Raw genomic sequence first — 12,541 nt, forward strand, 5'->3', positions numbered from 1 at the left:
TTATCTAGACAAATTTTATGTTAGTGAGATTATAAAATGAAAAGATATGCTTTGTATATCAAGTGATTTAAGTTTTTGCTTTTTTTGTATGAAATGACATTTGGGGCCACATTTAAGTATACTCATAATTGTACATTTAAGTGTTACCAGTTGAGTTCTTATACAATTCTTTACACTTAACTTTTTTTCATTTTCAGATAAATGTATTTTAGAATATAGTAGCTTCAAGCTGACTTTAAATTAGTGTGATATGCAGACTTTTTTTTTGGCTAAAAAAAGGAATCCCATCTGGACAGTAAATGGTAGAGTGAAGTACTAGTAGCCAGGAAAATACAATTTTTAAAAATAAAATTAAGTTTGCTCTCTCTATAGGGATTCATGTCAGATCAAATTGTGCAGACTAACTCTGAAAACTTTTTCTCATGAATGGATGGTTTGAAATATAAAACTATTCCAAAGCTTACTTGTCCCAACCTGCTCATGATTAATATTAAAATGCATATAATCATAAGATAGCTACCTAAACTGTACTTTAAGCTTTATTTTGTTAAGTCTTATTATAGAATGGGAATTAAATTTCCAAATGTACTTTGTAGGGGAGCACATGAATGTATCTTGTAATTTCAGAGAAGCTATAAAACTATACTTGTGTGAAAATTCCTGAGGTTGAGTTGTCTATTGAATGCAGAGACAAACTACTTGACAGAATTGGTTCTTAAATCAAAATTTGCAAAAAGCAAAGGTCAAGTGTATTGTCTACTTAAAATTATGGAGCTTAAAGTCAACTAAAATCGATACATGATTTAAGCTAGGGAACTGTGAAGTTCACGAATCTTGTGATGCTAACATAGAAGCAAAAGGTTTTAGAATTGTTTAATGAATACTGATGTTGATTTGCCTCAAAAAAGAAAGAGCTCCCTGACATTTCTTCTTGTATCTCATGAGAGAAGCTGTACGTTGGTGGCAAGATGTCATAGGCTAATGAGCTACCCTATGCAACTTCTCTTAAACGTCTCTAGAGATTATCGCTCAGAGCACAGGGAGCAAGACAAAAAACAAGGAAAATCAGATTCTGGAACACAAATCAGTAGCGAATTTACACACTGAAATTTTCCATGACAACATCACTTTTAATCAATCTTTAGTCAGGAAAATTGGTGCGGATAGAGTGGAAAACATTAGCAATTTATAAAAATGTGAGACGACGGCAGCTGGATTTTTTTTTTTTTACTTATTTGTATACAAATTTATGTGTGTGTTCACTGAATATTATACATAAATAAGTGTCTAAGCATATATTTTAACGTGGGGGAACATAGGAAAGTAATATCTTCCACTGTTGTCTATCATATTTAGAAAAAATAAAGTATAAACATACAAATGCTAATATCTTCACCTTTTCTTCTACTAAATTCTCATTTAAATATTTTCTGGAATAATTTAACACAAATCCACTGTGAACAGTGTACTTGAAGTACATGGTTGCCAATTCACAAGCTGAAAGATTGCTTTTACCTTATTACTGTCACTGTAGAGTGGAAATTCTGCCCCATTTCTTTAAAAGTTAAGGTCACTAGGATGTGCTTATAAAGATGTAGGCATAAAATCATTTCAACTGCCTCTAACACAACTATCCTTAGTAGCGTTTATATTGACACAAGCAGAAAATAGCTTTATTTGCTACAAGGTAGTTTAAAAAGCACCATCACTTAAAAAAGTAATCCAACTTATCTATATAATTCCTATGTGCTTCATGGTGGGAATACAATGCTTGTGTAGTTACATAGATTTTTCTCTCAAATTGCCAGTTAACCATTACTGTTAATGGAAACTGCATTTGTAGTTCTTACCATGCTGTAAGTGACAAAGTAAATGCTTTTATAAAGGAATTCAACTTCAGTGGAAACCAAGATAAATTCATTTCAAATCAAAAGCAACCATGAAAGGGGTTGGCCTAGTAATTACAGATTTCAAAAACTTTTGGCTTTACGAAGGAAACTGTGTCCTTGGGTAGAATAATTTTTACATGGTTGACTGGCCTGGGAGTGTTCTTGCAATCAGTCATTGGGGCTGTCACATTTACAGGCTGTCTTTTCTATCAAAAAGAAAACAAAAGATTGGAAACAGATAATTTTTCCCCTTTTGACTACAGTTTTGCTCTAGGCTGCTTTCATGAAATAGTCTGTGTTGCATGTTTTTTCTTCGGCAAATCTAAATGAGAAGAGAATCACTCTAGATTGCAGCGTCACTTCCCAAAACTTCCTGGGTGGAACGTATGAGAACAAAAGCATCCGTACTTGTCTGCATTTAACTTACTAGGAATAGGTCTAAGGACGTCGGGGATGAGAATCTCCACCAAAGCCTGGTACATCCCATGGTCACAGTTACACATCCATTTCAGGATAGACTCATGTTTGCACAGAGTTATCAGCTTTGCTTTCGGAAGTCGACTTTCTATTTCACTCAGATTGCTGGTGTGAATAAATGTAGCAAATGAATAGATGGCAAATGAGGATAAAAAAGAAAATGGACTTTAAAAATAGTTTTAGTTTATCAAATATCACTGAGGTTAGAACTATACCACTATTGCACTGGTGCCATACGGCTGGATATATATAACACTCCCCCAGAGCTGCCTGTGCAGGTTAATACCTTCTGACGGCATGAAAGGCAGATATGATACTAATTCCGTGAGGATGAAATAGCTCTACCGCAGTCCCCCAAATCAATAAAAATGGGCGCTAATATACATGCTGAAACCTCAAGAGAGCAGTTTGTGGTTTATTTTAATCTACCCATTTAATGTTATCAGGTAAGGTTCACAACTGGTATACATATCTCTAATTCATTAGCTGTGACATCTACTCAGCCATGAACGTGAATTGGAAAAGCATAGTGATTCTGACCTTGATTCAGTAATGGTAGTGCCATCATTTGGAGTAGAGGGAGAATAGCGCCAGAATGTTTGCCACAATTTTTCTATCAGGCTAAACTGAAGATTCACAACAACATCCAATATTGCCTAAAAAACAAAATGGTTGTCAGTATTACCTTACAATACTTCTTATGGGGCTGTGTGAGGAGTGCCTGACGTAACGGGACTTAAATGGTAAAGATACCTTTGGGCTCGTAAGTTAACCCCGTGAAACTGGACTAAATTTTGCCAATGGAAGTAGGTAAACAAAAGAGATTAGCTAGGAAAAAAAAAGAAAAACACTCTTGCAAGAGTGAGCAGGATAACTTGTACTCCTCTCGTAAAGGACTCATATCCCCCCTCTTTTACCTCTCTTTTTCCTCCATTTTCATGCTTGCTTCCCTTCCTCCTCTCCATTTTCTTCTCTTACTTGTCTTCCATTCCTTTACCCACTGTTTCCTTCTGCCTCCCCGGTTGCCGCCTCTTTTCCTATTCTCAGACCCGGAAGGGCGCACAACAGATTCAGTTCAATTTTGCCCTCACTGGGCTCGGTGTGTCCACTGGCCATCAAAGAGGGCAGAAGTGAAGGGTGTGAGGTGCTTGTATGTGGCAGATGGAGTTAGGGCTAAATTAGCTCTGTCAAGGCTGCTGACCATGGGTTCCAGAGTGTTCCCAGCCAAGGAGAGGCTGGGGCAAAAACTCCAGAGTCAGGCTGGCCTTCAGAGGGTAGCATCTGTCTAGGCAGAAAAAGAGCACAGTGACCATCTCCCTGGTCACTCAGCGCCTTCCATTCAATCCTATCTCTGCACACTCCCTTTAGAGAGCAGCTTTAAGACTATCCCCTTTTCTAACCTGGGGGGCAGGAGCCTCACTCCTCCTCCTCCTTAATTGTATCTCCTAGAACCATTCTCTACCTGCACCAAGGACAATTTTTTTTTGATGCTAAAATTTGCCTCTTTCATTAACTCTTGATGATCATATTTAATTTCACCCTGCCATGGCAATTAGTTTGTAAATTTGCCTTCAGATAAAAGCAGTCATAAAACCAATGAATAACTTGTTTGTACAAAGAACACATGATTCAGTGATTATTTTGAGCATAAAAGATGGAAGTCATCAGTATAACGTGTGTGATGTCGTCAGCATCGAGAACAAGGACAGGTAAAGCAGCCCTGTCCAGATCCACAAAATTCATAGAAGCTAAGAGACAATGGAGAGGAATCAAGAGAGACAATCCGAGTATTTTAGGCAAAAAGAAGAAACTGTAACTTCATAATTCTAGAGTCTGTGCTACCTGAGTAGATCTGGCCCTATGCATGACACATACAAAGAATAAGCGATGTTCTACACAAAAACACTCTGAGACCAACTCAAACATTAAACAAATCTGTTTGCGGGCACGTTCTGGGAACTAGTAGGAAATGTTCCAAGTAGTCAGACAATGAAAATGGAGGGAAGGGGACAAATGAATTAACACGCTCCTCACTCTTTAATATCAGCAACAACAGAAACCCAAGTGCAAGCCAGGAAAGTACGGGGCATAGAGATGTCCCTCCTCCCAGGCAAAACCAAAACCTTCTCAACAGGCAAATTATTATAGCTGCTTTCTCAACTATAGCTTAGGCACATTCCAAGAGACATCTGTTAATGAGGCAACCATTAATATCTTATATCATACTTTACATACCTCTACCTATGAAACTTCTCTAAGAACACTATGCACGTGTTAAAAGAAAAAATTACTGTTGTAGCAATGTGTGGAAAATTATACTTGCTCCTCACGTAACAAAACTATGACATAAAAATATCAGAGAGATACAAAATATCTTTGATAAACCAATTGTGAGAATTCCAAATAATAGGCAAAATAGGTATATTAATCTTTCTTAGAAACATAAACTGTAGGAAATGTAAAATAAAATACAGCAAGTAAAGAATTCAGTGCAGCTTAAATTCAGTATCTCTTCAAATTAAATAATCTCAAATAATTCTCTCTTTAAATTAAACAATCTCAAATAATTCTTTTGAAAAGGACATTCACATCAGCCTCATTTGAGGCAGTTTTACAAATGAATAAAACATTTTATCATTTGTCCTCCTACTTTCAAATATGTTCACAACAAAATATATAGGCAAATATATTTTAAAAAATCCATATTCTAATGGCTTAGGGCAAATGACTATTTACAGGACTGGATATGAGACTTTGGCACCTGTACTTCAAAAGTTTGGAAGTTTGACAGGAAAAAATAAGTAGAATTCTTCTTTTTCATATATGCCACTATGCCCCATGAGAGATGGCATGAATGTTGGTAACTCTGAAATAAATGGGGATCATTCTATGGACTGCCACTTCCCACACAGACTGATTATCATACATGTCCATTTCTCTTCATATATAATATTCATGGAAATTGGTATGTTAATGAAAATGTTGTAATCCAAAGAATATTCTCATCTCATTGGGGGAGTGTTTCAACTAGAATAAGCTTACTATACATTCTTAGTAATATAAATAATCATGCTCCAACCTATATTTTGAATAAATATGAGAAACAAAAAAAAAATCCAAATTATATCTATATAGGCTGGTTTGCTTAAAGCAGGCTCACCTGAACACAGAGAAATGAGAAATTGCTTAGAGAATCTTTATATAAATCTTTATTAAATAAACATGATATTCATGTAGAAGGAAAGAATTTTTCTAGATATGTAAGGATCATCCAGAAATTCTCTAACATTGGGAAAAGCATAGTAGTCAAAGAGAAATTAAGATTAAGTATCTTTCATCATGCCAAGAAATATTGGGAACTGGCAGGACACATTGAAAAACACTTCTGGCACACGGTTTGGTAATACAGCGAGAACTTGCTCTTGGTTGTAAATAATCTAGCACCCTTGACAAGCACTCAGATTCACTCAAGCAGTTCTTATTTCTAGAGTGGGAAAAAAATCTGTGAATGCTATGAGCTCAGACTTCGCACTGCATAGTGCATTGTCAGCAGGCAGGAGGACTGCCCATGACATCCAAAGGATTACCTTTTACTCCTAAACAGATCACAAATAGCCCTGGAATAAAGCTACTTAAATTCTAAATAGACTCCTCTTTCAAAAGGAGAGGCACTTAAGGAAACTCTTATTGCAATCCATTAGCCCCTTTCTGCCAGGTGAGCGGCATGTACATTAACGTGCTGGCTTGAGAGTTCACCTCCTGGAGACAATGTAGCCAATTCTGATGTGGGATACTCAGAAAAGGGGTAGGAGCAGGGATGGAAAACACCAAGAGAAACCTTCATTAACAACAAAACAAACAAAACTAGAACCTCAATGATCCCTGGAAGGAACACCTAAAGTGCTTTATTAAACATTTCTAGAAAATATTTTTGATAGAAATACACAATTATGGTGTAAATTCAAAGGGTAAAAAGTGAATGTTGAAAAATTAAGTCTCTTTCCTTAACTCCCAGTCACCTTCACAAAGGCAACCACCATTAATATTTTGTTCTTTCCTCTGAAAAGATACATATACAAGTTCCTTTTCATTCAAATAATAGTATGCTGTATATACTGTTTTACATCTTGCTTCTTTTCTCAAAAATAAATCCTGGAGCTTGTGATATTAGTACATTTAGAGTTGGCTGTTCTTTTTAATGGCTGCATAGTATTCCACTCTACAGATTGTACCATATTTTATTTATTCAGTTCCCTATTAGATATTGAAGTTAAAACTAATCTTTTGCATTATAAACCATAATGCAATAAGTTCCCTTGTACACTTATCTCTTCACCCATATGTAAGCATTTTTCCTAGGATAAATACCTAGAAGTGGAATTACTACATGATTCATATTAAGATAGGCTAAGAAGACAGAGAGTAAAATTTATTCTCTCTTTCCTGCAGTCTTCATTTCTCCAGTCTGAGACAAGAAGAAAAATTAACTTATTTGTGCTCAAAGAAATATGAACTAACTTTGTCCTCTAGGAATAAGTTTGATTATTTTTGTTTTAGCAAGTTGTCTGGCAAAACTTAGCAAGTGTTCATACTATGTTTGAAAAGACTTACCTCACAGTGCTCTCGATAAAGACTCTGCAGTGACTTGATATCCTCAAAGGTAGTACCATCTGGCAGAGAAGAGATTTCAACTTCTCCAAACTCTGGAAGTGCTCGAGATGCATCTGTTACCATGACAACACAACAGAAAAAAGCTATTGTGGATGGTGCCAATTACAGGTTAATGAGGGAAAATTTAAGAAGAGTAAAAAGGAAAAAATTATAAAGGTCAGAGGTCCAAAGAGCAAGGACTTTTCAATAGTATTTTGCAAACAAAACTTAGCAACATCATCAGCACAAAAGAATAGAAGGAATACTCTTAAAAACTTTGGAGAAACTAAATTCTCATTACGATTATACTGGTAATAACACATCACAGTGTCTCTTAAGGTAGGGCCCTTATTAAAAGAAAAATATCTCGAGCTGGCCAGTATCAATTTTAGTTACTTTTATTATGTTACTTAAGTATATAAAAAATAAATCTAGCTTTAAACTCATTATGCTCATGTCTCTTATATAATCATAAACCAAAAGAGCTACAAAATAAATACAAAGAAAACTACAAAAATAACATTAAACTTAACAACATTAATTTGATGTGATGGATGATGCTGTTGTCCTCTAACTAAATTACCTCTCGCAACATGAATACAGGATTGACTGTTGTGGCACAGGATCTTTTGAGTTCCACAGGCCTATACCAACACGCACTTCTTGGTGGCTGGTTCTCCCATTACTCTTCTATATTCAATTGAGCTGTGAAACTTTCCTCCACACAGAGCACTGGGACATCATTTAGCCTTCCCTTGGGATGAAGGCGTAATTTACATAGTAAGTCTCTCTCTGTTCTTTTCTCATTAGCTCTGGACAATTAATGCAACACACTTTGGTGCCTGCTTTATCATAAATTCAAATACAAATGTGGAAACTAAACTTGCAGAACAACATTCATTCTAGTCTTCTAGGTAATCGAGAATATGCTTTTTTTTTAAGATTATAATTGAAATAAAAAACACAAAATAAAAAAATAAAACTTCTTGCCGAGAGCTCAAGCGTCCACAAGAATACACTTGAGGACTTTAGTTTGGGAAATGCTGCCATAATATTTTCAACTTCAGTAGCTATTCTGACCGGAGAGTCCATTTTAGTTATCTTTGTCAGAAAGTGCACATAAACACATATACACACACACAGACACATACACACACACACACTCTCTGATAGCTTCTACTTATCTTGATCTGTTGTACGGAAATTATGCATGTTCATCTCTAGAAGAGTTGTCAAAAGTGCCATTTTTGCACCTTTGGCTATGACAGGAATATGCAAAATGTTCAAGTTCCATTTCCTAACTCTTTAAAGAAAAAGAAACACGTATACCATCTACAAAATTACAAAAAAATAGAAAGTACTGTGATCGACTTAAACGAACAAATTACTTTTTAAAAGTTTATAATATTTTTCTAATCTGACACTAAATGCATATGCAACTTTAGACATAGGAAATGAGAATTCTTTTTGGCACTTGAAGTTACTACTGAAAGTAAACACAACACAATTTTGATCACAAAAGCCCAATTAACACAAATTCTGGAAAACAATTTCACAGCAATGAGCCTTTAATTTATATACATTTAAAAGTCCTATAGCTTGAGATTTTTTGAAAATAATCTTTAGTGAACATGAGAAAGTAGAAATAAACTGGAACTACCATATCATGTGCATAGTTCCAGCACAAAAAAAGTTTTCTATGTAATTAACATCTGTAATAGACATCGCACTTTGAGAAAACACCACTATAGTTCTCTTGTTTTCAGAATCCTAACAGCAACTAATATGCATTCCACCTTAACATACCTAAAAACTGTTGATGATGTTGACTTTGGGCAATTACAGTTTGCTCAACAGATGTGCCTGTCTGTTGACCACTTGCTGTGAAACCATCTGCAACCCCATCCACTTTCTGCATAGGCTTGTACCTAAAAATATTAGATGGGAAAAAACAAATAAACCAAATTATTCCTTGCTTTTTTGCACTACACAAAACTCCCAAGGCATTCAACTTTATTCTATCTTTAATATCTCACGATAGTTGTAGGATTTTTTCCCTTGACAGTCTCATAAAGTTAGGATGAAGAAATTTTTTCACTTGTGAAAAGAAAAAACGGGGCAGGAGCTTAGGAAGGGGACCCATTTTTGAAAATTCAGAAATTTACATAAGAATGAAAGAGTTCTGAGGTATTTCTTTGGATAGCAGTGGCAAAGATGTCCATGATTATAGTTTTCATACTCAGTTTGAACATAACTTTTAATGGCCAATGGATTGAGGGAGAAACATTTTAAATGCATTGAGATTTTAATCTGAACTAAGATCTAGGAGCTAGGGCCTGAGAAATGTTGATGAATGGCTTTCAATTAATTAACATCTCCAAAATATGATTCAGCCTACAAACTCTATCGTACTGTTTTTTATATCTCCTAAAACCTCCCATGCATCTCAACACATTCATCTCCCTGGACTCCTATCCAAATCTGCAAATACAAAGACCATAAGCATCAGCTCTCAGCAAAATACATGCAAGAATCCATCCATAAACCTAGTTTACCAAGTTAAAAAAAAAAACATCGAAGTCTGCTACAGCTATGTATTTATCTTTAGGTCCTCCTCATACACACTCATGAACTCTCCATAGTGCTAAGACAGAGAAAACATGCTTCAGCAGCATGGGCTAAGAGGAAAGACTGCTTGGGAGAGGAACACCACATAAAAACAAAGCCAGGCAGGTCTCCTAGGATAAGCATAATAAGAAATAAGAAATAAGCAGCAACTCTAATTTCTTCTTTTTCTAAGATTTCATTTATTTTTCTTTATTTTAGAAATTTAGAAAAACAGATAAATGTAAGAAAAAATTAAAGTCTACAATAAGCTTATTACCTAGAGATATCATCATTTACTTTATAACGTTTGTCCTTTCATTTTTTCCCCCATTTCTAATTATATTTATAAACAAAACCACCTAATATTCTCGCCATCCAGATACTTGACTCTTATGTTAATACCGTTAAGTCAACCACATCACGAATATGAAATTGTTGTGAATAACAATGTCCCAATACATGAACAGGATACACTCAAAGATGCCTGCACTCTGACAACAGATATGAAATGAACTGACCGGGTGAAACATACCAACTAATGCTCAGGTTGCCTTAGTAAATGACTCACTCTTGAATGTTATTAATTATAACTTAGATAAATGAAACTTCCAAGAAAAATTGTAAAGTCACTCATACTGACATTTATAGTTATTTCTTAAGTGACAGTATCTCACAAAGAACTGTGAAAAGCAAAAATCAAGTCAGAAGATGAAGAGGGTGAAAAAAGGGCACAACACACTTCATTCTTGTTACTGTTCTAGTGATGACCCTGCACCACCAAGTGTTGGTTGCTATTTTCTAATATAAAGGACTCAAACCTATTCTTTAATTAATGGAAAAACACAACTGAGGGTACTTTTCAACTGGGGCCATACCAAGAGATGACAGAAGGGTTAGTATTGTGATGTGCTAGAAGTACCATTTATGAAAAACTGAATGTTTTTCTGATTTTTTTCCTCCTTAAAGAATCATCTTAGAGAGGCAAAAAAACTTTGTGAGGCAAGTACTTTGAGCCCTCGTGTCGGGGAGCAGTTGCTAACCATTCTGTTCTAGAAGACGTGAATGATTTTATCCTTAGGGAATATATTTATAGAAGTTGCTTGTCCTTATCCAGCTATTCCAAGTTTCATTTGACTTTAGCTTCCCTTTTTCAGCTACGAAATTTCACATCACTAATAAAATAGGCTAAAATTGTTTAACCATCTTTCTTCATTTAAGTTAATGGATTTGAGATTCATAGCGCTAATAAACAAAAGTGGTTAAAAGGATTTAATTTATTTACCCTAGAGAAGAGAAAATGGAAATATTTTCTATAGACTTCGATTATACTATATTTTATTATAGCATTAGTGAGTAATTATGAGACTATGCTCAGCTATGCTTTATAAAGTTTTCTTTGTCCTGAATAGCATCTAGTATACTACAGATGTTAAATAGGCATAAATATCAAGGACAAGTGGAATTTAACCATAAAAGGGAATGACATATATTCCTCTTGGACTGTAAGTTTTCAGAGGAAGATGCTATGTCACAGTCTACTAGCATACAGTGCTTAGCAAGCCTGTATACAGCCTTCAAGGAAAATTACCTGCTTCCTTAGAAAGATGTAGACAGTGGAAGTTCCTATGGGAAAGGGATATTATATTTTTAATAAGCACTCAAAATCACAATACATTATAATTAATGTATGATTATGCTTAATAATAATGATATTGAGTGGGAGGCACTGATTAGAGGTCCACTATACTATAGGAGATGGAAAATACATCGAGATTAGCTTGTAAAAAGGAAAAAAGTTGGTACATTCTGGAGAAATTGTGCAGGTCAGTACTTAAAAACAAATCTTATAGAGAAGAAGTGAAGAAAATATAGTCAGAACTGGGAAATGAGTGGTTTTATTCTAACCATAAAAGTAAGGGTAGCAAGGTGAATAGTGGATTGAATGGATTGGGCAGAGATGTACTAAATGTATCCATTCTCAGTTGCACTATCGAAAGGACCTCTATACGCCAGAACCTTATGTTGTATGTGTGTCTGTGGGGACAAGTTTGAGGGGGGTTTGTGCCATAATGAATGACATCAGAAAGGGCAGGAATATTGCTCATGTACAAGAGGAGTATTAACGTGAGCCTGCAAGTATGAGAAACTTCCAGGGAGTGCTGACTTTTGCTTTTCCTGTTTTAAGTAATAAATCATGTCGTGGCATATCCACAGTGTATTACCTGGCATTGGACTGGTACTTAGAAGGAATACCGAGAAATCAGAAATATTGACCTGAGGAAAGTTAGATGTTCATTTTCCTGATGCTCTAAGGAAAACATGCTATCCCTACCATCGTGTCAAAGGGCTGGGTCTTCCCAGAGAAGGAGGGAGGTTAACAGGAAGTCAAGAACAGCCACATTAAAGACAGGCTAAACAAGTATCTGTGGTTAATACCGATGGTATTATAATAGGTTTTGAAACCTAATTGTATATCAGTATCTGGGTAGCTTTTCAAAAAATTCAAATGCTAGGCTCACCCTAGATTTACTCAACAAAATCTTTGAGAATAGGGCTTAGGAATTAATTATTTTAACTAGCTTCTCAGATGTTTCTTAAGTAGCCTGCACAGAACTAGCCTGTAGGAGCCTTTGGACCTGATATAAATTCCTTCAGCCTAATGTTGTAGAAGCACATCCATAATAGAGACATGTCATTTTTTATAAAATAAGTCATCAATTTTCAATTTTTTTCCAGTAAACTACATTTGGAATGTAAATAAATATCTCTGAATGGATGATAGCTAAATGAATGAATGAATGCTCAAGGTAACATATTTCATTTTATCGTACCATCAATTGATCTTAACATATATCAAATTAGTTTAACAAGTATTTACTGTGCATTTACTATAAGTAAAGCACTGTAAGAGCACGGTT

General features: G+C 35.3%; 1 protein-coding gene across 5 annotated transcripts in view; it reads right to left on the bottom strand.

The window, feature by feature from the left end:
• Positions 1-12,541, bottom strand: part of RFX3 (regulatory factor X3) — a 275,918-nt gene that overhangs the window by 50,317 nt on the left and 213,060 nt on the right. For all 5 annotated transcript variants that reach the window (XM_058565741.1, XM_058565742.1, XM_058565740.1 and 2 more), the window contains 4 exons: positions 8,823-8,944; positions 6,978-7,090; positions 2,907-3,022; positions 2,317-2,471 (listed from right to left, as the gene is read on the bottom strand). In XM_058565741.1, coding sequence (XP_058421724.1) covers positions 2,317-2,471; positions 2,907-3,022; positions 6,978-7,090; positions 8,823-8,944 — 506 coding nt within the window. The remainder of the gene's footprint in view (positions 1-2,316; positions 2,472-2,906; positions 3,023-6,977; positions 7,091-8,822; positions 8,945-12,541) is intronic.

This window comes from Diceros bicornis, chromosome 22, assembly GCF_020826845.1.
Source record: "Diceros bicornis minor isolate mBicDic1 chromosome 22, mDicBic1.mat.cur, whole genome shotgun sequence".
Taxonomy (NCBI): Eukaryota; Metazoa; Chordata; class Mammalia; order Perissodactyla; family Rhinocerotidae; genus Diceros; species Diceros bicornis.